A 25,837-nucleotide genomic window follows, 5' to 3' on the forward strand; every position below is an offset into this window, starting at 1 on the left:
GACAAATTGAGGCTAGCTTCCATTTTAATGACGAAATCTTAATGGCAATTATGCATCAAGGTTTCTTAAAAATTTATAATTTTTACTTTCTCAACATAAGAGTATGTAACAAATGTTTGCTGCCTTGCTATTCATTTTAAGTAATTCCTAGTATAAAATTATTTCTACATTAAAAGTGCTTCTATAAGATGTTATTTTTGTTCTTTCCTGAACAACAGCAACAAAAAATATCATGAATTCCGGAGCGTCTTTTGGTGACTAACCAAAACAGATAGAGGCAATAAATATAATTGATGAGGACAGAATTATCATTTTTATTCTTTCTTACTTAGAAAGTCTTTAAATGACAATTAGCACTGACTAGAAAATGTCTTTACTGGGCCTCTTTATAACAATTTTCCAAAATCACATAATTTCCAAATAAGAAAGGCCAAAGTTTAGACTTACATTCTCATTTGATATGGAAAAAAGGTGGCAAATCATAATTAGCATTATTATTCTATGGCATATTGGGATACTATTAAAGCTTTACATATAAGTACATATATCTCCTGATCCACTCAATTAAGACAAGGATATATTTTGACTAAAAAAAGTGAATTATATATCAGAAAATAGAATGTTATTCAGGGCTAAAAAGAAATGAGCTATCAAGCTATAAAAGACATAGGGTAACCTTAAATGCACTTGGCTAAGTGAAAGAAGCCAATCTGAAAAGGCTTCTTGCTATATAATTCCAATTATATAATATTTTGGAAAAGGCAAAACTATAGGGACAGTAAAAAGGTAAGTGGTTTCCAGGGGCTGGAAGGGCAGGAGAGAGAGATGAACAGGCAGAGCACAGAGGATTTTTAGGGCAGTGAAACTACTCCGCATGGTGCTGTAATGATGCATACATGTCATTATACATCTGTCCAAACCCATGGAATATACATTACTAAGAGTGAACTCTAACGTAAACCATGGACTTTGGGTGATAAGGATGCGCTCATCGGCTGTAACAAGTGTACCACTCTGTGGAGGATGGTGATAATGGGGGGAGGCTGTGCATGCGTGGGAGCAGGGGATACGGGCAAGCTCTGTACCTTAACTGCTCTAAAAAAGTAAGTCTTTAAAAACTGGTTATGGTACTCAAGAAAAGGATAATTTTGCAAAAGACGTAACAGAATCAAAACATATGAAAGCAGATCTTCATAGCATTTTTTGATGGAAAGACTTAATAATCTGAAAATTAATCTATATTGCTGGACAAATTAATTTGCCACCTTAGTTATCTTCTTAGGGAAGCAACCCACAATTCACTTGAAAGAATACTTACTTGTCTTGGGAGTCCGACCTGAGGTTCACAACCTCCCATCCCTCCAGCTGTCGCTCCCTGACCCTTACTTTCCAACTTCGTCGTGGCCACAACTCCTTGGAACCTTCTTTTTCATTCCAATCTATCAGATCATGCCTTTAATCTTTGCTCCTTTCCTTACCCAGCCTACACAGGGCATCACTGCAACCACTTTTTCTCCAGTTACCATGTCTTTTTGCTGAACCAACCTCCCCAAACCACAAACCTAAACGATTCTTCTACTTGTATATGAAAAAGCTAATGAAGACAGCAGGAAGAAGATCATCACACCATCATGGAGACAGGTCTCCATATTTGCTGACCCTCTGCTCTCAGTAAGGCCCCCATCTGTGTTCTCATTCTTTCGTGGCTTTTCACGTGTATTTTTTCCATCTACAAAGGCTTTTTCCGGACTTCTACCCAGCAAATGCTGACTCATATTCCAGTGGATACCTCAGGCACCACTTTCTGTGTGAAGCCCTTCTCTATCTCTACTCGTCACTGAGACAGATACAAAGGCTCCTGTACAGCAGTACCGTGCTGTAGTTCTTATCATGTTGTGTTGTAAATATTTATTCATTTCATTTAGTTATTTCCTTTCTTATTCCTTTCTTCTCACCATGTGTTTATGGTGAGGAAAGATGCCGTTTTCCTCTCATTTATATCCTCAGCAAAGAGCATGACGCCTGACACTTAAATTTTTGGTGGTTACATGCATGAGTGAATAAATGTATAAACAAATTAACAAATAAGACACCAGCTCTGACTCTTTCTAGCAATGTATTTTCTGGTCATTCACTTCATATCTTTTAGTATTTGTTTCATTTTTAGGGAAAGAAAAGTATAACTATGACACAGTATTATTTAGATAGCATTGTGGGAAATAGTATAAAGGACGATTCCATCACCAAAATGATTATTATCAGTTTTGCACTCTCAGTAACCAAGCGCTCCTAACATATCATACCTTTCTGCAGGTGCGGCAGTAAGTATTTCTACTGTTTAGTATTAGCTCTAACACAATTTTTATTCATAATAGTCAAATATCACACATCTTCCCTCATATATAAAAATATCAAAGTATATTTCCTGTATTACGAATATCTAATCTTTAGAAACAGAATTTATTTTTTGGTTGGATAATTCATTTATAACATAATAACTCATAAACATTAATCGATGTTCAGGGGTGATTTGAATCAAAAATTTTTTTTTAACACCTACAACACCTGGTCTTCCTAGGTGGTCTCCCATCCAAGTACTAACCAGATCCGACCCTGCTTAGCTTCTGAGATCAGACGAGATCGGGCACGTTCAGGGTGGCATGGCCGTAGCAAATAGTTTTTTAGCACATGCTATGCCATAAGTATATTTTTATACTTGGCAAAAGTTCTCTTGCCTGAAAGCTCTGCTTCTCATTCTCCTCACAGACATGCACACATGCATGCAACACTGTGCACTAAATACTATGTCAGGCACTAAAAAAACCATTCGGCCCTGCTTGGTGGAGCTTACAGTCCAGTTACCTTACATTTTCTTGTGTGATTGTTTTAGTAGCATACTTACATTTCTCTCTCTCTTCTAGACTGCTCCTTAGCAGCTACTCTACCAGAACTTATGTCAAAGGATTCACCAGACTCTTGGGATCTAACCAGGCTGCTGTTTGTAAGGTACCAGAACAGGGAGGAATAAGGGGAGTGGCTGGGAATTAAATCAAGCAGTGATCATCATGCACAATGCTGAGACTTCCAGAGATTCTCTGTCCATGTGACAAGGACTTGTAGCCTGTTCCTTTTCTATTTTGTTAAAAAAAAAAAATCTCAGCACTCTCATTTTTCTATCCGTACTCATGAACCCTTTATTTATTTTCATTTTTTGTACTTTCCCCTACCTTCCTGTACCTTAGGCCTGCCAATAGCATATATAGATATTTCTGTACACAGTGAAGAACAACAGCAGAGAGACCTAGCTCAGATCTGGGCTTTGCCACTCGCTGGCTTCGTACCCTAGGGCAAGCCACTAACCCCTCAGAGACTCCAGTTCTTTACAGGCAAAATACAGTTACAAATAACACAATTTGTAAGGGTTAGATGGCAAAATGTATGTCATGAAGTCTTAAAAATGTTTAAATGTTTATAGCTTTATGTAAATAATTGAGAGGGTTGAAGTGTCTGCTGGTTCCTCATCTGTTCCATCTCTTCCCAGCACTGTGAAAGCATGACTATCTTTCTTCCACTATCAGACTCCAGCATTTAAGCTGTCCTATATCTGGACATCTTTCTTTCTAACTCACTTAAATCCAGCAGGCTTGGCTTACCATACATTTTCTCACGGTCCATTTTTGCTGGAAACGAAAATGTCCTTGGTGTGCAGCTTTTTAAATAATAATTTCTGACATCTAACATTTATATAGCACCTAGAAGCACTGGATGAAAGACGAAAGAAAATAAAATGTATAATATTCATTTGCACATTTTATTGCATGGAAATAGACTGTATTATAAGAGAAGCTTGCCCCTAACTGTGGAGTCAACAGAACACATTGATCAGATAAAGAAAGTGAATAATTAAACTTTCTTCTTCATAAAGTTTACAGTCACCATAGAACGAATTAGGAATGTAAATATTTCTATAGTCAAACTACATACTCCTTGGGTATTATTATGAATACTTGATGCAAAACTTCACTAGAATATTTTCTTTCAAATCCAAAGGCCTCAATCCACTCCTTAGTAGATTCTTAGTACAGAAGGCAAAAAAAAGCCAGTATTTTAACAGAGTTTCTTATTCATTTGTGCTGATTCATACTGAGACATCAAACAAACAACAAGGCAGTAAATAGAATTAACTATTGACAGCAAGTAACGATTTGAGGGATTTCATTTTAGGTCTCAGGTCAACCTCCAAAAATGAAAAGCTTAACTATCAAGAATTCGATGTATTAAAATGTCTAGAAAAAGAAACGAGCTAATAAAAACAATTTTATTATTTAAACATGGATATAGACTTCTACAAATCAAAATTTATTCCTATGAAAATTGTGCAAAGAGGAAGTAGAGGGAGATAGTAAGGGACTTTCACGGCTCTCATACAGGGTTGTGCAGTATAAGAAAACCTAATTTAATTATCAATCGAAATTCTTCATTTATTTATTCATTTTTATCAATCTCACTTTAGCGAAGAAATCATTTAAAACAGCTTACTCTGTAATATAATCCTATAAAATTCCAGACCCCTGAACTTTCAAATATAAATTTTTGTACTGTCAAAAGTTCTAACTTGACACCTGAAGTTTGATTGTTTTATGAGACTTTTTAATTTACAAAATGTCCCTGTGGTGGATACTTGTTAAATACCAAAAAAGATTTAAAAATATATAGAATAACTCCTAAAATTTTACAGATATGAGATAAACTTCCCAAGTAGGTGGCTGGGTGAGACAGGGAAGGGATTAATAAGTACAAATTGATAGTTACAAAATGGTCATAGGGATGTAAAATATAGCATAAGAAATATAGTCAATAATATTGTAATAACTGTGTGATATCACATGGGTACTAGATTTATTGGGGTAATCACATTATAAGTTATACAGATGCTTAATCACCATGTTTTACACCTGAAACTAATACAATATTGCATGCCAACTATAATTCAAAAATTTAAAAATGTATTTAAAAAGAAATAAAAATATATTAGTCATACATAATTCAATCTCTAAATAAATTAATGTGAGCATTTTCAGAAAATTTTAAATATTATTTACAAAAAGCTTTAAAAAAATCCATTCCTATTAAATACTTTTTTCAAGTATAAAAAAGCAATAGTAAAAAAAGTCACTAAGAGTTCCATTGCTTCCAAACAATCATATTCATATTTTTATATATATTAACCTATTTTTTTTGTCTCCTAGCATAGCTGTGGTACCTTTTGTTTATGTATTTGCTTGCATAGATCGACTTCCAAGTCTTGTGGTAAACCCTGCTTGAGGGAATCCCTTTTCTGAGAAATTTCCTGTGTCTAATTATAACATTATCTCCATAGCAAGAAATCTCATGATGAAATAAGCATATCAACCCATTCACATTCTCTCACATGCTCATTAACATGACTAATTCAATCAGCCACATTCTCAATGCTCATTAAAATGACTGATTCAATCAGCCATCGCTTCTGAGATCAGCATTTCTTCTCAAGGCTCTTCTGATAAACTGATAATGAGTCTAAATAGTTACTAAGGGAAATTCACCAGTTCCTTATACCATAGCCTCTCCAATTTTTATATCTTTTCTTTTTAAAGAAATCTAAGGCAGTTAACTATCATTTTCAATAAATAGTTTTAAGAAGGTTATGTGTTTGGCATTTTTCCTAAATCCTCGAAAACTTGAGAATATTCTTTTGGTGGCTTTTCATAGGAAAGACAATTTAACTAGATCTTAAATTCTTGGATCCCAATCTTTTCTTTCAAAACTACATGTGTCTTTTCCATTACTGTGCTAGTTAAAGTTTTCAGTTGTAAACAACAGAAACCAGTCCTGGCTAACTGAAGCAGGATAGAAATTCATTGGAAGCACATTTTTTGAACTACAGAATCAAAAGAAGACTGGCTATCAGGTAGAAACCAAAGGAAGAAAGGCAGCTGAGAACCCAGCTAAAGAAACAGTGTGTTTCTTTAGAAACCAAAGGTGTTGTTTCTTTAGAAACCAAAGGAAGAAAGGCAGCTGAGAACCCAGCTAAAGAAACAGCGTGTTAGAATGACAGAAAAGGGCCACTGGGACATTTGTTTCTGCTGCTACTGGACTCAAAATTCCAAGATGCTGCCAAAACTGAAGGCTTTTTAGTGTCGATGGTCCTTGCAAAAGTCAAAGTCCCACTGGGAGCTTTCAACTGGCTGACTCCCTCATGTGACCTGCCGTGGGATGGGAAAAGGGAATTCTCTACCTCACTGGTTTTCTGCTTCCCACCAAGATAATAACGAATTCTTACCAAAAATAGGAAAGTGTTCAGACCCTAAGACCAAAATGTGACGAATCTCCACTGTAATTATCTTTTAGCCTTTAGCATATCTGACAAGTCCGACACCAGTCTGATTTTTATCCTTCTTTTTACAACATATCGGTTTAGTATGTATGCTTATGGAGTTTTTTCTTCACGTTAGGAATTTGAAATTTCAGCCAGGATATGTCCATATGAAGTTTTCCCTTCATTGACCTTGGTCAATTTGCTCATTCAGGACAATTTTTTTCCTCCCTAGGATAATTTTCTTTAATTATATCTTTGACTCTTTCTTTACTTTCTGTTGTCTTGATATAGTCTCATAAATGCTACATACTTATATATCTTAGAGTTCCATTATCTGCATTATAATCTCAGGTACAAAGGTTATTTCATCACATATCCATAGCTTTTCCATAGTGCATTCAACGATATAGAACAGATGGCTACAATGAGCTAGAGTCTCTTTATTTTTTTCTAAATAGTGTCGACAACTCTGGAATATGTTTTTGTTAGATTTTTAAAACATTCTTTTTTCCTCCAAATTACTCTCTCAAACTCAAGTCCAACTCTACAGGCCATACAATAATTCCTCTACACAAATTTACACTGCTAGAGATTATACAGACTAGCCGATAATCACTGTAATGGCATATGTTTTTGTATTTATATTTTGTATATTAGATAACATCTTACTTCAAGACTTATTTAAATCATTGGATAATAATGATTCTATTTTACCCAAAAGAAGAGTCAAGGGCTTTCTTTAAAGATACACATTTCTAGATTTATAGGGTTCATTCTGAAGAATACATTCAAATGCTGTCTTCAGAACATGTCCATGAAACCACCTGACAGGTCTGTTGTAAATGCAGGTTCCCAGGCTCCACACTGAGCCTACAGAATTAGAATCTCTGTATGTAGGGTCAGAAATCTGCTTTTAAAAAACTAAGTTCCTTGGATAATTAATTATCTATGAAAGTTTGAGAAGCACTCTTCTCATTCACTAAACAGAATACTAATGGGCTAAAATGTTAACCTGGGTAAACAAGGAAGGCTCTGATTTAATTTTACAATCCCGTTCTAGGGGACTTAGAAAGGGTAAAGAACTAAGATCACATTTCTTAAGTCCATTAGTATTCATTTTATCTGAAACAATCAGCCTGGTGAAAATAGTTTCAAAATTCTAGTATCTCAAGGGGATTGACTCAAATTATCTAGGCGGTTTACCATGTGGAAATGTAGCGACCATTTGCCAAAGCAGCATTTCCCTAGAGGTTTCACCTGCTCAACTAACAAAAGACACACATTCAGACTGTAGACTATATCTCAACTACCAGGGAGAAAACCAGAGTCAGATGTCAACCATTTTATTACCTCTCCAGGTAGTTTCACTTTTCTTCCATTAATAACATTTTAAGAGCTAGCCTTGAAACTCAATGGTCAGTCTCTTAGGTAAAACCTTGTTTAAAAAATCATCTGACAGTGTCACTTCAGGCATGATATAAAATCGTTTCTAATACCATAACCAAATAGTCAGACCCATTTCTGATGTAATCAGTTTCCCACATCAAGGATCTGAAATGAAATATTCTGCTAAGGCAGCAACCGAAACTTTCAGCTTAACAGTGAAAAACTGCCAACAGTAATTTGCTCATTATATTAAGACTCCCAGCTGGTCTATAGACATTTAGAAGCCAAATATGATTCTACTAAAAAAGTTGCTTTGGAAAGTTTCTGATCTTAATTTGATGTTCCTGAATAATTGGTAGCCATTAAATTTTTGGTAGCCATTAAACCATTGTTAATATACTGTTTCCAGCTATCTGAACATTTGGCCTATGTAGACAAAATTCAAGTTTGGCTTACCATTAGTTTATTTTCAATAAGCACTGTGTGTGTGTGTGTGTAAGATAAATAAAGGAAAAACGACTCTGGTAAAGTTTCAATAAAATTTCACCAAGTTGAGAAACATCTTAAACCTAAATTAAAACAATACAGATAAATTAGTTAGATATGACAAGAATATAATACTCAAATGGGAAGAAATTTTTGAATCAATTATTAAAACAATTAGATTTTTTTAAAAATCCACAAGATAGATTGGAAAATTTAAAAACATTGAATTATGCAGAGACACTTCCTATTTCTATTCTCTCAAAATAAGTCTTCAATTACTAGGATTAGTTGTGTTAGCTTTAAAGTCACCCATGTATTAATGACCTTTTAGTTTCCAGTTTAGTCCGCTTCAAGCCACTCAATATCCACAAGCATTCTATCATTCAACCTTTAATTGTTTAGCTAGATACTGTCACTCTCGGCCAATTTAGGAGAATAGAGATCAAAGGAGAGAGACAGAAAGACACTATACAACTCAGAAGTTACCATAAGCACTGTACCTTGCACTGTGAGGAAAACTGAAGCAGCTGATGATCCCCCTTCACTGGAAACCAGACACTGATATTCTCCAGCATCAGTGGATTTCACAGTCCTCAGCTCCAATGAGAGGTTGGCTGAGATCCGTATTCTTGCTGGGTCTGCCAGTCTCACATCTTTGCCATTCCTCTGCCAGGTTAGGTTGTAATCCACTGCACTGATGACGAGACACGTCAAAACTGCCCTTTCTCCGGGAGTGACTGTAACATTATTAGGCACTTGGATAACTGGAGGGGGTTCTGTGTGAATGAAAAGATTCAAATCAAGAGACCCAAAAAACCATTTTGCTCACTTATAGATATGATTTAAAATTTTAATGAGTATGTATTGGATATGTAGTAGAAAAGATGCAGTTCGAAAAAACTTATTCGTTAATACACAATGTCTATACTTCTAGAAAGTTATCATCTAGTTGAAAGATGCTTTAAAAAGTAGTGCATGTTTACATACCAAAGTATATTCAAATCTAAATCTATAAATTATAGTTGCGAGAAGCAAAGAGGCATGGCAAAAGAATATGACTAGACTCATTTAGGATTGTGGAATAAGTCAAATCTTGATTTGAATTTTGCAAAAAGCAGAGTTTATCTTTTTTTTAATTTAAATTTTTTTTTTTTTAGTGTTTTAAAGAAAATAGTTATGGTAAATATGGCAAAAATATGATAGTAACAGCGTTAAGGGGGGTTATTACAATCTCATTAAGAAGACACAATACTACAATAGAGTAAGACGAGTGTTCCCCGACCGGGATGGGGAACATTTTGATTTAAGAAGTTCAAGTTAATAGTATGGATAGACCTTTAATAAAATTGTACACATACAGCCGTATACACAAAAGGCATTGACTAATGTATTCACATTTCAGATGTGGTTAAAAGCCACTTACTAATTAAATATTTAACTAATATTTCTAGAGAGAATCACTTATTGCTCTAGTTAAGACATGAGAATAAATCTTAATGCTCCTATAATGCTCACTCTGCCCAAATACTTTAAAATGATCCGCTGCAGCTAGCTGGAAACCAATATGTCTGTTTTAGTTTAACTATGAAACAGTATCACATATTCAAATTATCCTTCTATATTTTAAATGGTATATAAATGCAGATGAGTATCATAAATCTAGAACAAAGCCTGGAAGCAATATGCGAAACCATGGTGGTTATCTCTGAGGGAAAGAAACGTATATATGTTCCAGGTTTTTCTTTAGTTATCCATGTACCCCAAATATTTTTAAAGAAGTACATGCTAATTTAAATTATAAAAATAAATATATTTTTGATCATTCTGTTATTTTTTTAAATCTTTTCTGAAAATAGCTAGTGAATCAAGAGGAAAGAGTACATGGCAAGGTTAGAAAGCTTTGACTGGAGTCTGGCTAGGTTTGACAAATGAAATACAGGATGCTTTGTTAAATTTGAACTTTGAAGAAACGTCCAATGATATTTTAGTATAACTAAGTCTTATGAAATATTTGAGACAGACTTATGTGAAATTCAAACTTAACTGTGCATCCTATGTTTTTATTTGCTACATCTGGCAATCAAAGGCTGCTTACTTCAACCCCTAACTAGTTGTGAGACAAGCCAATTTACTCACAGTGTTTGTTTCCCCATCTGAAAACTGAGAAGATTGAATTTGTTTATCTTAAAGACCCCTTCGAGTGCTAAGTGTCTATGACTCTAACATACAAGATGGGACAGACCACCAAAGACCAGGAACTGACTATTTGTATGCATGTGTTCACACTCTACCAAAATCTTTCTGAAGACCACAAGATATTTTGTGTAGTTTTCTTTTTTGTTCTTTTTAAACAAATGTCTTTAGCTAGACTAGAGATTTTATAGGTTTTTAGAAAATGTAAGATCCGCATGGTGGGCAGGTAGGAGATGCTGAGTACATGGCTAGGTCTCCCTTAAGGACCAAGACACCCATTTCTCCAGCTGCTATGCTTGTTAGATACTATCAGCTCGTAGCCAGGGGAGCTAACATCCCCGGAGATAGGCCCTCTTTCTACTGGACTCCACTTCTGGTGACCACATCATGAGGGAACGAAGGCCTCGACTCAGGGTCATCCCAGCTTCACAGTTCCCTGAAGGATCAACTGAGGCTCTAGTTGTGAATACGTCACAATCTAACTTCTTCCACGTCCCTCACTCCCTTACAAGTGCTTCTCCCTAGAAAACTTCCCGATACCCTTCTTGCATGCAAAAATCTGCCTCGGGGTCTATAAATTCAAATACATAAATATAAATTTAAATACATAAATTCAAATACATAAAATATCAACTCTCTAATAACATACAGGGACAGATGAGATTTGAAATATGACATACAATACCACCAATGCATAAATATCTAGAGATAATAAACACACCGAAATATTTACGTATATGTAAACAAATTTGGTGGCGATGGGGGACATGATGAAGGAGGATGACAGCAGTTACAAAAGAGGCCAAGATAACAAACAACTAGAAATAGCCTGGTTCAGGGAATCTGAGGGGCAGTCACCCCTAAGTGAAAAAATGACTAATGTAGGATTAGGGGACCAGAGGCAGAACCTCAAAACTGAAAGAGAAAGAATGACAAGCACAGGCCTTGTGACATTCATAAAGATCAGTGGGCTGAGAGTCAGGAGGTCAGGAATCTACTTCTCACTACCTATGCATCTGATCATAAATGGGTCATTCGTCTGTTCTGGGCTTCAGTTTCTTTAGCTATAAAATGATGAGGTGGTGTAATATTATTTCCAAATCTTATCTTGTTCTAAAACGGTATCACTGCAATTTTAATTTAAGTTTGCCTGTCACTGATATGCTCTTGACACGTTTCCTCTAGTATTTTACTTAAACCAAGAGTTTTAGTACTGTGTGCGCATGCGCATATGTGTTGGGGAAGGGGGACTGTGTTAATAAAGAAATTCAATAGAAAAAATTGATGTAATTTTGCATCAAAATTACTAACCTATCAAATATTATTTGAAAAGAATTTTTCCTTCTGCAGTTTTATTCATTAGTTTCTATGTGTATATATGCAAGCAAATAGATGTATAATGCTTTTTACCCCTACTTTGCATTTAAAACAATCAATAACCAAGGTTTCCAACGAACCACAAATCCTTCACATGTCAGCTAAAAGAAAATGCTGAAAAAAAAATAAGGTAACATATTGGCAGAATGTTAGCTTTTCTTTAAACCACTCATGGGTGATCTTTACTTTATAAAATAACGTCCACAGTGATACAAAAATATCGCTATTCCATAATGCCATGTTTCCAAACACTCCTGTCCAAGATATAAGATCTAATTATCCTGCGACTTTGCACTTGATTCCAGTGGCTGCTAAGTAGGTAAAGTGGGTGGCTGAGCTGGGACCTCGGCATAGCCTAAGGGAGATTCAGAAGTGGGCTGGGGGTTTGAGGCTCGAAAGCTAAGCCAAAGGTAGCCCAGCAAGTAAGATCCACTCCTTCTGCTGTTTACAGTCATTGTCATTACCACCAATACTTCTGCCTCCATCTTTCATGACTGAGTGGGACACAATTCCTGAAAATTGGCTTAGACGCAGTACAATTTCCTAGTGATACCACTGCTCGGCTGGCAGAGACTCATATTAGAAGGGCATGTGTGGAACGCACACAGAAGTTGCTGATAAATTCTTAAGTCAGTTCACAAGTTCTTGCTGGCACTTCCCAGTTTCTACGCATGTCTGAATCAACTCACTCAGACCTCTTTCCCTGTCGTCCTTCCATTAATTAATATTGCTGGGAAACCAACTGGAGTGCTCAAGTGTTTGTTTTCTCAGAAGCTGAGGAATGTTGATACAATTCCAATGCTTTTCATAATTACTGGAGATGAAAAAACGTGAATACTTTATGATGCATGTCAACTTGCTAAATTGTTCCAGAGGACAAACTTTGTTTTTCTAAGAATAAGAGAATACAAATAATTTACTGCAAAAAGAACATGCTTGCATGCCTCCATTTTAAAGTTAGTTTGGACTCATTGATAACAAATATAAATCTTAGGCTTCTGAGCAATGCTACAATTATAAAGCTTCTTTTGTCTTAAATTGTCTCAAGAAAATGCAGATCAATACTAAAAGCATGTACAGACATTGTTATAAACTCAGCAGTCACATTTAGGCCAGAATAAGCTTCCTATTAAACACATAGCAACAGTAATCTACAAGACAGGAAGAATATAATGCAGTCAAAACAGTTTGAAATAAATTCTAAATTTATACTGAGTTAAGTGGCTTAAATTCTGATCATTAATAATTTATGATAATTTGTTTTGTTTTCCTAAGAATTCTGGGAGATTAGAGGAGAAAATAATTTTTTTCACGACAAGATATTTTACTTTATAAGATGATCTGAGCCTTGCCTCCCATTTTATTCATCAGAAACATATCATTTACATGTAAAAGAATGAGCATGTCTCCTGCCCTTCTTAATACCAATACTGTAGCCACTGAGGTTCTGCGTTTCTTGAAGGTGATCATTTTCATTACTATCTTCGGTGTTCACTTTGATTACTGTCTTCAATTTAGATGTCAGAATCCATTCATAAGAGCTCTTGCTCATTGTGAATATGGGGGAGGGAAATAGAAAGTTTAACCTTATTATTGTCAGAAGAGATCCATTCCTTTTCTTAATTTTATTTTCTCAAAGGAAAATGCTATATGACCATTTCAAAAAAAAAATTATCAAGCCCCCTATAATAAGAATGTCATAAGAAGAGATGAAATACTGTCATTTGTGAGACAACATGGATGGACCTCGAGATAATGCTAAGCGAAATAAGCCAGACAGAAAAAGTTAAAAATCATAAGATATCACTTATATATGGGATATAAACCTAAAAGCAACAAATGAACAGGACAAACAAACAGAGACTCATAGACATGGACAATAGACTAGTGGTTACCAGAAGGTAGAGGGGAGTGGGGAAGGAGGAGGTAGACAGAATGAAATCTAACTGTAGGAGGTGAACACGCAGTGTAAATATATATATGCCTTACTGTTAAAGTGTACAGCTGAAACTTATTGGATTTAGTTAACCAATGTCACCATAAGTAATAATAATAATAATAATAACAACAACAAAAAATAACAGCTAATGTCTATTAAGTGTTTCTATGTGTCAAGCTCTCTTCTAAGTGCTCTACACAGATTACCTCATTGAATCCTCACATCTACAGTTACTATTATTATCTTTATTTTATAGTTAGGGAAACCAAGGCACTCACTCCTAAAGTAATTGGTCCAAAGAAGGTCACACAACTAATAGGGAGCGGTATCTCATTTCCGGAGCTGCCTTAACACTCAGGCAACTGCAAAGCACTGAGTGATAATTACCTGACACATCAAAAAATGTCTGTGCCCGTCCAGTTCCTGCACTGCTGACGGCGATGCACTCATAGGAGCCTTCGTCAGACAAAGTGACCTTTTCAATATCCCAGTTCACACTGGCAGATTCTCTGGGGTAAAGAAACAGGAACATTTTTAGTTATTGTAAAAATAAGACCCAGCTGAAAGCAGTGATTCCACTATTTATTGTGAAGCATCCATTCAAAATAACGATGTAAAGAAAATAAATAGATTAAGCTGCAGAATCCTTTATAGCTTAACATTGCACAATTTTTATACCCTAATTAGAAAGTTGAGCTTCTCTTTTCTGAGCAAAGACACATCAAAGACAATAAGTTATAGAGATTATAAATTTCTTTAGGGAAATATAAAATTAAGAGCTGTTAGAGAAACATTCCTTAAATCCTCTCTTCCTTCCTCTGTCATTTTCAGTTTTGGGTCATGTTCAGTAAGCTTCTTAGACAAAGCAATTCAACCAGTTTAAAGATAGAAAATAGACTTTTTGATTCCAAAAAGATAAATTCTCTTTAACTTCTTTATATATAAGCTCCACATAAGGCTATATACCATTTCTGTTTCAATCTATGTATAAAATGAGAAAAGAAAAAGAAAATTGTTTCATTGTCAACTTCGTCATTTAGATAAAAAAAAAACCCCTTTGCTATATTGTGTATTCATCCATTTAATAAATACATACTTTGTTTTCTAACACTGTTCAAGTTATTTCTCATTATCTAGAAATATCTTAGTAATAGAGTAACAGATATTTAATCCTTACCTAAAAGATTCCGATAGTCTAGAAAACAGGCATTATTTTGTTTTAAAATGATTGAAATGTCATAAATATTTTCATAATTTTTTCTTATAATTTTTTCGTATAGCTATTTATTACCTTTTTAAATATTCAAGATGTAGATGAGATGAAAACCTATTACAGAGTCAAGACACTTTCCACTGAAGTCAGAAAGTTGTGTAAGATATAATACCTCACAATAATAACTCTTGACATCCATCATCAAACGACCACAAAGGACTAACTGGGCACTTAGTACATATTTAGCACTAACTTAAGAGTTTGTAAGAGAAAGTTAGGGCGTGGTCCCTGTCACCGGCAAAATCAGAAACTAAGATCATTGTTCCAAATATTTTAGTAACTGAGAATATTCATTTCACTTAATGTCATTTCCTTTCAATTGTGCATACAATAGGGACTATAAGTGGTCCTTATTGTCACGTTCAGAAGAAAACAAAATATGACTTAACACTGTGCTGTATGCTGTACTGATCACATAGGCTATATCTTGAATGCTTAGTAGCAGTATGCTAAACCCGGGTTTATAACTGTCGTGGCCTAGGGGGTACTGGTAAGTTCCAGGAAGGCAGAAATTTGAAACACATATGTCTTTTGTGTCCTTTGTAGCACCTATTTCAGAGCCGAAAATATTTTAGGATTTATCAAAAACTTTACATGTGGAAATTTAGAACAGAAAGTGACAATTTTTTCTAGTTCCAAGTCCCTCATTTCGAAAAAGAGAAAGTTGAGCTCCAGAAAGAAAGACAATTTGTTCAAAGGCACACAACCAGTGTACAAATTGCTTGAGGAATATTCTTTACAGTTATCCTAGTTCCTCTCTTATTTGTAAAATATTACATGAAAATAATTTTCTTTCAGGTAGCCTTCTCAGTTGATATTAAGACAATATGGCCACAATAAAAAGTTTGAAAGAGTTGACCCTTGCAATAGGGAGAAGAATATGTCATATAAAAATAAGTTCTGCAGCGAATGCAAACAAACTCTCCCTTACAGCCCTCAGCAGTTCACATGGCAAAGATTCAGTCATACGTCTCAAGTTCTTAGGAAACGTAGGGCAGAGATGTGTGAGTGAATCAAGGATAGAGTATCAATCCATCATCACCCATGCTTAATTCTGTCTTTAGACCCTCACATCCAAAAAGCTTTAATATATGTCAGCAAGGCATGTTACATCTCTGGATCACAGAGCTGAAAAAACGAGAGAAAGAATTCTTGTGGCTTACCTCCCAGAAACCGCATGGAATTAATGAATTAATGTTTATAAAGAATCTCGTGTCTTTGAAAAATGTTACTATTTAAACGTGAAGCAGATTATTTGATTTCATCATTCAGTTATGCAGCTTCATCATTTGATATCCTGGTCAGTTATGTTTAATTTATCATTATTAAATATGCGGCTAAGTAAATCATCAAGATATACTATGTGAGAAAAAAGTAGCAGGAAATAATATAGTTCGGTCTTTAAATAATGAAAATATTTCTAAAGTTCTAATGAATATTTCTGCCATACTTTTGACTTAAAATGACCTCCCCCCATAAAGAGACTGTCTCAACTAAGACAGTTAAATATTTAATATCTTATGGAAGTTATTTATGTTACTATTTAATTAAAAGCGTAGAAGTTTTATAAATAATTCCAAAATGTAGTTTGTTTCACAGTAAGTTAAAAAAAAAAAAAAAAATTTCCAGAAATTATCCTCTAGTTGTCAAGGTCTACTTAATTTTTATGATTAGATTACTTAGCTTTATCTAAAAGCATTACCCTTCTTAACAAGGTCAGTTGGTGCCCTATAGCCCACTCCCATTGTCATAGGCAGTGGCCACCTGTCACCCCACCCCCAGCACACATCACTTTTCCCTGATCTCATGATCTCATCTCCTACCTTTCTCCTCCTGGCTCACCTGGCTCTGGCCACGCTAATGTCCTTCCTGTCTGTCTTTCCCACACGCCCTGTTCACTCTGGCCTTCGGGCCTTTGCACTTGCTGTCCCTGGTATGCGCACACCTTTCTCTGGATTTCTGCATGGCCATTTCTCTCACCATGTTTAGGTCTTTGCACAAATGTCCCTTATTCTGAATTTTAAAATTGCAACTTGGCCAAAATCACATGCACCCCACCTGCCAGCGTTACTCGTCCCAATTAACCTGCTCTACATTTTGCCATAATGTTAATCAGATTCATTTCTCATAACACTTAAAATCAGCTTCAGATACACATTTGCCCAGAAGCTAACAAAGCTCAAACTGTAGGGCCTCTTACTTGTAAGTATTCTTCCAAGGTCCGGTACCTAACTTTCTATTCTTAATTTTATATCTTTTTTCTTAACAAGGGGCCCTCGATTTGTATAAAATCCAGATTCTATAAAATCAAATCAACTCTTAAATGTATTCTAACATGTATTATATTAACATTATATGTATCATCTGTTTTCTGTCTTCGTCCATTAGAATAGAAGTTCTGCAGGGCACAGACCTCTGTCTGTTTTGTTCACTGTTATATTCTAAGACTATGGAGCAAATAAATGAGAATTTCCAGTAAAAAAGTAGATTAAAATAAGTATTTTTTATAAATAAGTATTATTTGTATTCAGATGTTTAATGCTATAAATTACTACCAATGAAAACATTTACACACTTTAAATACTGGTCTACTCCAAGTGTAATTCCATTTCTGACGAAGCTCAGGGTAAACGGCAAAAGGCTCTTGACAGAACAGGAGATCTGGCCTGGCTGCAGGTAGTACCCTGGGGTCTTCTTAGGCATTGTGACTTTAGGAGCATCTAGGAAAAAAAAAAAAACCATGGGCAAGAAGGTCACAACAATATTAGGTGCTTTCTGTTGAACCATTCAAAAGCATCATTTTTAAATCACTCCAGTAAATCCTCTGCATTCCAGTTAATCTAAATTACTAAAAATCACTTTAATCATATCTTTGCTCAAAGCTTATTAATTTCAGTATCTCTATGAATCTCTTACTAAAGTATTCATTGAATCTAAGACTCCATTGATTAAACATGTGACATTATTTTTTTTACTACAAAACAGAAAAAAAAGTACCAAATTAGTTACAATATACCACCAATTGTAGAACACATTCTGATTTCAAAAGTGTAAATGTATGTAAAGAACCCACATCTTTGAATTTACAGGGTGACTATTTTCCTAAAAAGAACGGAAAAACTGATTTTTAAGAATCCAATAGATTTTAAAGTATTCAATTTAAGGGCTCCAACAAGTAAGTTTGAATACTGCATATGAGGAATAGTGAGGTTGGTTCTATTCTCACCATTCTATGGCTATTAAACAATAGCTGTAGAGTTGTTCCGGAATTTTCCAAATTACAGCCTTATGTATAAATGATAAATTGCTGTCCCCCCACCCCCCATTCAATAGTACAATATTAGAAACAATCGTTCTACAAATTTGTCTACAGTTCTAGCTATAGTTCTAAAGTTTCAGAGTTCAATCATCAGCCTCAAGAAAGAGCTCAAGTATAGACAAACTCAAATGCTACCTGATGGTTCCAAATAATCTCGAATCTGTGTCTCATCTCTATATAAAGCAAACATATAAGTAACTAGTTTACTAATTACCTAACTAACCAACTTACCAAATAAAGACAGAGTCATCATCAGTTGTGTACAATGAACTACTGACCACAAAGTAGAAGGTTTCTGACAACTGTACATAAACATTTAGCCCACTTAACCAATTTAGATAGCTTAATCCCACATTAAACACGTGTGCCAAGTTTTTTAGGGGAAGTGAGAGAAATTGCCAGTTCACGTTCTTACACTGATAGAAGTAACTAAAATTTTCAGATCTAAAATCAGTGAGACTTACATTAAACTTTGGATGTGCCATTTTATGGTTAAGAAAAGGTGCATTACCTAAAAGGCAAGTGCTCATCAATCCAGTGACCCAGTAACAATGTGAGGACATTGTTTTTGACTTTATAGTCCATTCTTTACCTGTTGGAACCTTCTGAAGTTATCGATAACCCAATGTTGAATAAAATGATGTCTCACCTGGGACAATACTGGAGAAGGAAACGCTCGATACTCTCTGGAAGAGATAATCGTCCTTATCATAGCCTGCTACTTTGAGAAAGAAAGCTTCATTTGGTGGTATGAAGTCAGAAATATTCCATATGCCATAAGGTTTTCGATCTGGGTAATATTTAACAGGAATAGTCTTAAGAGAACTGCCCGAGATATTCAGAAGTTCCAGACGATCCACTCTGGCTGGGACTGAAATTCCAGAAGTATTCAGCAGCACATAGGTAGGTATTCCTACAAGAGAAAGACTTCGTTATTACTTACAGGTAATACACAATTAAGGTTTGACATCGAGTAAGTTTTTGAATACAATAACAGATAACGAGTACCACAAGTATGAGTACCACAGACAGCCCAACACACTGTGGCCCAGTTGTAGAAACTTTTCTACGTAAAAGACAATTTATTCATGACCAGAGAAATGTAGGCACTCCTAAGTGATTGTTTTTGTGGTATTTTAACTACGTATATGTAGAAAAATTTGAATTGTGAATATTGTGTTGTTATGTGATGTTTGATTTCATGAATATTTTTAAAGATTCACTATCTGTATCCTTCCAGAAACTGCAGCAATAAACATAAATGAACAAGAGCCAGAAAAAGAAATTTAAAGAGTCATAGTAAGTTTGAGCTTTTTGGTGGTTATAAAACTGTAAATAATCATGCATGAATAAAATAAAAGGAAGAACAAGCTTTAAAAAATCAGTAATAATTTCACCTTTGATCATGTAATAATATACGTTAATTTTTAAGCCATATATAGACACACGCAATCCACATTTTCACCTTGACAGTAAGGCAATTTATAGATGTTAGTAAGAGGAAGTCTCGAAATCCAGGTCAGTAGTTTTCAAAGTGTAATAAGTACAGGCATCAACTGGGGTGCTCCTTAAAGTACATATTCCCAGACTCTACCTCCTTGGGGTCCAATGCAAGAGATCTGGGGCATGGCCCAGGAATCTGAATTTTTGACCATCACCCTGAGTGATTTCAATATCACTAGTCTTGGGACTACACTTTGAAAAACAGAGACTAGGCTAAGAGAGCAATCATGTTTGAAGATACTATGCTTCCCAATTTTATCGAATACCACGGAATTAAAAAATCACAGACATTCTGAGAAATATTTTTACTTGGAGATTATGCCAATTCAAGTGATAAGCACATACGAACCTTGCACTGGTCTGCTGACTGTTTTTTTGAAGTCCAAGGTGGGCTTTTGGGAAAAACCAGCTCGGAAATCAATAGTGCTGAGGCCGGTGATGCGAACAGAGTGCCTTCCACTGCTAGACGTCTGAAAAGCATTTAATGACAAACTCCATCAGCAGCTGATCCAGAATGGCGGTCACACTAAACACCAATATGGGAACTACAGAGTGTTTAATTAAGATCGATGTCCAATAATCAAGGTTGTGGACTGAGTGTTCTACAATACACATCGCAGGGACCGCTCTAAATTACAGTTCAGCAACACACTGCATGCCCAATGAGGTCCAGCAGCTCCGCGTCTGTCATGCCATCGACCCAGGACAAGACTTGGGAGTTTAGTCACTAGTGAAGGAGCCTGAAATGACTCTGTAAAAGCTCCTTAGGATATGGACCTTTGATTTGTTCACTGTGGTTCACACGGTAAATGTTCAGCAAATACTCAGGAAATGAATTAATGACTAAATCTTCTCCCCTATACAGCCCAGGTGCGGTTATGAAAGATAGTTCTTTTCTCTCCGCCTCTGAGAAGATAGCCAGGATGAGCATGAGAGCAGAAATTATCCAGATTTCAGCCAACCAGCCCGCTTGCCTCACCAGTGTCTGGCCAGGGCACGCAGTGCCTGAGACACAAAGGCAAGTAAAACACGGTCCTCAACCTCCAAGAGCTCATGGTTAGTGAGGGGGGCGGATGGAGAAACAGAAATCTTTACTATGATGCAGTGACAGAAACACATAAAAGGAGCACAGACCAGCCTGTAGTTCAACTCAAACCTCCTAAAGGGGATGATGGCTGCACTAAACGTTGAATGACATGTGAGTACTAAAGTGACTCATGTGTGCATAAATAATAAATAATTTGGATTAGGGCCATAGGATAAAATAATAGCACTGACATTTACTGGTCCTGTTCTCTATGCCCAGACTCTTTAAGTAAATTGGCTTATTTAATCCTCATTAACAATGCTATCAGCTAGATATCATTATCACCACTACAGAGATAAGGCCTCCGAGATTTTCGATTTTACATGATAGCAGGATTTAAGGAGAAGAAGGAGATAGGAGTAAGAGAAAAGCATTCACATGAGAACACCAGGGCACCAAACATCTATCTCAATTTCAACAAATATTTAGGTATCACAGGAATGACTGAAGGTAAGCTAAATTGCAGCATTCCCTAAATCACCATGGCTTCTTCTTATTATGAGAGGAGGGAGGGTAACGAGATATGTCCCTGTTGCTAGCAAATTTATTCCTCATTGAGCAGAACCTGCAAGAACTCAAAGAAAAGACAAATGAAAGCGAGGAAAAAGAAATGACACATCTTCATTAAAACAGTGCCATTGTATTCTTAGCATAAATGACGCTGCTAATTACTACGGCTCATTTTTATAAGGGTTACAAAGGATTACATGTGTCAATGCAGGGGTCTCGAGAGTGCCACCCGTTCCATTATTTCTAAAGAAAAATATGTAACGAATTTTACACAATAGACACAAAAAAGGAAACTGAATCATGATCCAATTTTAAATCGAGGATTTCCCAGTTATAAAGAAAAAACCTTGCTAAGTCTAATTTCTGCGTTAGATAATGTAGGGCTTTATTGAAGACGCTATTTCCTTCTAATTTCATGTGTGGACAAACAAAATGGTTCATATTACGATGAGTGGAGTTAGATTCATTCGCTGACATCATATGCCATTGTTAGTTGTCTTGCTGCTCAGAAAGTCCCTATGATAAAGGAGCTAGTGAAGCTACGGGGGAAAATAAGAAACAATTTCCCAAATGACAGCTATCAAGTGCTAACTGTCTGCCAAGCGTTCTGTGTACAAACCAACTGACAGATCCCATGTGAAATGAGTGGTGCTTAATATCTAAGCGAGGACATTATAAATTACCGAAGGGTTTGAAAATATGGTATCCCTTGTTGCTAAATAGTACATCAAAATAAAACTGAGTTAATGAAGACAGAGCCCCTTATGATTTCTATAAAATTATTATAAAATAAATTAATTTTAATCCTTAAAATTGCCACACTAAAAAAGTATGTGGAAATAAGAACATGGGTTGACTGTTCTTTGAAACATGAAGGGAAATAAATTAAAAATATTTTAATTTCACATTTTTCTGTTATACTATAAGCAGTGGGAATATCTGCACGTAATTTAAAAGGGTTGAAAAGATAGTTCCAAGGGAGTCAGTTTTTATGCACAACTATATCCAATTCTAGATTAATCAGGGTAATAGGAGCAAAGGATGTGACAAATAAAGCAAAATTATGGTTTAAAATATAATAAAAAAATTAAACTAATTTCTTTCACACATGCATTTATCATTCTTTAATCATTCTCTTTAAAAAACTGCAATAACATTTGGATGATATTTTAGGAACACAAAACATCACATTAAATTTCTTCATGAGAAAGTGCCAATAGTTTATTTTAGTCTGTTTCTTAGCTGAGTTCCCCATTTCAAATATTAGTGCAATAGGAACAGAAAGATTTTAGGTATAATGATGGTAAAACAAACCAGTAAATGAGAAAAGGTGAAAGAAGTTTTAACGTATATGAAATGCATTTTGTACAACAGTCTAAAACTTTTATATAAATTAACACCTTTAATTTTCACAAAAGCCTCTGTGAGATAGTACTATTATTTTCCTCATTTTACAGATCAGAGTGGTTGTCATTTGCTCAATGTCACAGATACAGCAGGTGGCAGAGCCAGAATGTGAACCTAATGAAACTGACTTCTATAACTACACATGCTTTTCTTATGATCATCTCAATGGATTCAGTTATGTTTGTTTCTGTAAAGGTTGAAATATGCCGATGTGCTCTACATAACAGAAAAGTAATATGAAATTCCTGAGACAATCATCGGAGAGAAACAGAAATGAAATGGAGACAAAGAGAGAATATAAGGGCACAAGGTACTTCAAGACATGTCCCCAAATCTACAGGAAAATCTACTAAACTCCCAAAACGATAGCTATTAGTGGATTTCCTTCCTGTGAGATTTTCGAAGGGGCTGAGCTTTGTACTGCATCAAAAGCACAAAGGGTTAGAATCGACACACGAATGATTACAAGGCAAGGACACCGTAAGAAAGGAAGCTCTCAGGAACTCCAGAAATGTCGTCACATGTTACGGACATAGAGGGGCTGGAGGAGAACTAAATCTCAAGCAGGTCTTGGCGGGGCAAAGAGAATTCAGCTAATTCTGTAACTGAGTCAAGCAGAGAAGTGCAGCTGCATAATCTTTCCCCTTCTTTTCCCTTCTAAGTGATTTTAGCCATATCTTAGTATCATTCTTCTATATATGCAATGAAATTAGTAGGACCAAAATTCCTGATTTAATGGTTTTCTATTTGGTCTTTATATCATGTAGATTTAACTTGCAGGCTATATTAAAATTAGAATTTGGCTCCAAAAGGCATCTCTCCGCCACTGAATTTCTTGAAGTATCACTCCTGGACAGAGTGAGCCTAAGCTCGTGGCTTCTGTACTTTTAAGAAAAGTGAATCTAGTAGCAGCATAATGGCTCCAAGCTGAACAGGAAATTTTCTGGACACCGGACACTGGACAGGGTTTCTGTGGGCTAGAAATTCTGAGAGTTGTATTTCAAATAGCATATTTATTCATGAAATTTTTGAAAGTCTATAATTAGCTATGTTACTTCTCTGAGTTAGAATGTCATGTTGGTCAAGTCATATAAGGGTCTGATTCAGGAATAAAGAGGCCGGTACAATGTGAGTAAATCTGAGGCAAAGATGAGGTTATCCTAGGTACCTACTGCAACCTGAAGTTGTAAACAGGTAACTGTGATTCACAAAGCAGTAGGAGAAAAGAAGGAACAGAGTGGACCAGAGTCTAGGTTTCTGAATGGGGGTGAGTCTTTGAGGAATAAAGGATGAGGACAGGCTGAAGTCCCTTGGAGCAAGCACCATGGAGAGCTCCAGGAAAGTTCTCTGGCGTCTTTGTCAATTCTGTTACAGATGAAACTACTTCTGAATTTAAGGATAAAGGGCTATTAAATACATCTCTATATTGAAAATTCCTTCAAAGAATAACTATGTCATATTCATCACATACAAAATATTACTCAATAGGCATTTAGTAAGTGTAGACTCCCCTAGGACCAGCAAACATCGACTCAGCAAGAATTTTTGAATTTTCCTAGAAGCATTATGCTAAGCATGTTCACACATTACCTCATAAAATCTTATGACACCCAAAGATGATTTTATAGCACCATAAAGAAACTGAGGCTCAAAGAAATAATTACTTGCCTAGGTTTAGACAGCATGTTAAATTGCAATTATTCCAAGTTCAATACTCTTCCTATAGTACCTAAGTCTATATACGGCATTTTAGGATAACATAATCTCTCAGTTGATTTGGACCCTATGGCCTAAAAGACAATAATATCCTCCAAGTATTCATTTACCATTCTACATTTCTAAATACACTCCACTAACCCTAGGAGGGCTTGGGTTAATGGAGTGTTGCTAAACTGCTCTTTGAAAAAAGAAAGCCTTAATTTTTGGCATTTTCCCATTTCTGTGGTGTAAATACTATCAACATGGCTGATTTCAAGCTCCCAACATGACATCGATGAATACAAAGTTAGGAAGAGAAAGTGCATAATCGACTCTCCTTGAGATAATATGAGCCAGCTCCTGCATGTCATTAGGCCAGGATAACATAAAGGGAGTGAAATGTGTCTGGCCAATGTGACATAAAGGGAGTGAAATGTGTCTGTCACTCATAGAGATGTCTGCATCATTCCCAAATGACACAAATTCCTCCTTTTTAAAAACTCAATGTACATTCTCTTTTCCCCCACAAAAGTAACTGAAGAGGCTGTATGTTCTAAATTATGGTGGTGCCTCCATCAGCTTGGATTCCTGAGTGACTGTGTGAAGAACATCATATCAGCCCCTACAGGACCTGTAACATAACTGGGGAATTAATTTTCTTGTATTAAGCCAGTGAGAATTCCTCCAGGTACTAAATGAGAAGCCCGCTCTGTTACAAATTGAATTAAAATGTGATTGATAGAGCTGGCTTTCATTTCTCTCTCCTAAAGACTTTCAGTGTTTCATAAAATAATAAAAGCCCGAATTAAAAAAAAAAAAACACTTCATGTGTAACTGCATTAATGGAAAGTATAGAAACAGTTTATCCACATTCAAGACGAATAACTAATTTAATTAATTTTAGCATTCATGTGTCAGAAACCATTTAAGCACTTTACCAACATCAATTTAATCGTGACAATATTAAATAGGTATTACTTTCCTCTATTTTTCTCAGATTTAGGGAGGTTAGGTAATTTCTGCGATGTTAAAAAGATATTAAGTAGTGGATCTTGAATTAAAATAGATGCCCAACTCTTTTCAAAGTATTTTCTCTTAAATGACATAACTATTCTTTACAAATTAAAGAATATGATGGTTTCAATCAAATACTTACACAGAACGTACTGTGGGTTAGGCATTGTGCTGGCCGCAAAGATATAATAATGCCAGCTAGATAAATAAATTCTATTTAAATATATGTACATACGCATGTTCATTTATACATATATAAGTATACAGATATCTTTTTTTTAAAAAAA

At 35.5% G+C, this 25,837-nt stretch overlaps 1 protein-coding gene and 1 pseudogene across 3 annotated transcripts in view; both read right to left on the reverse strand.

Moving 5' to 3' along the window:
* HMCN1 (hemicentin 1) overlaps positions 1 to 25,837 on the reverse strand; it is a 460,798-nt gene that overhangs the window by 210,650 nt on the left and 224,311 nt on the right. For all 3 annotated transcript variants that reach the window (XM_039881236.1, XM_039881237.1, XM_039881235.1), the window contains exons 7-11: positions 20,184 to 20,304; positions 18,981 to 19,244; positions 17,588 to 17,732; positions 14,127 to 14,248; positions 8,731 to 9,006 (exon numbers count right to left, since the gene is read on the reverse strand). In XM_039881236.1, coding sequence (XP_039737170.1) covers positions 8,731 to 9,006; positions 14,127 to 14,248; positions 17,588 to 17,732; positions 18,981 to 19,244; positions 20,184 to 20,304 — 928 coding nt within the window. The remainder of the gene's footprint in view (positions 1 to 8,730; positions 9,007 to 14,126; positions 14,249 to 17,587; positions 17,733 to 18,980; positions 19,245 to 20,183; positions 20,305 to 25,837) is intronic.
* On the reverse strand, positions 2,554 to 2,672 carry LOC120617855 (uncharacterized; annotated as a pseudogene).

The sequence above is a fragment of the Pteropus medius genome, unplaced genomic scaffold, assembly GCF_902729225.1.
Source record: "Pteropus medius unplaced genomic scaffold, Ma_sr-lr_union100, whole genome shotgun sequence".
Classification (NCBI taxonomy): domain Eukaryota; kingdom Metazoa; phylum Chordata; class Mammalia; order Chiroptera; family Pteropodidae; genus Pteropus; species Pteropus medius.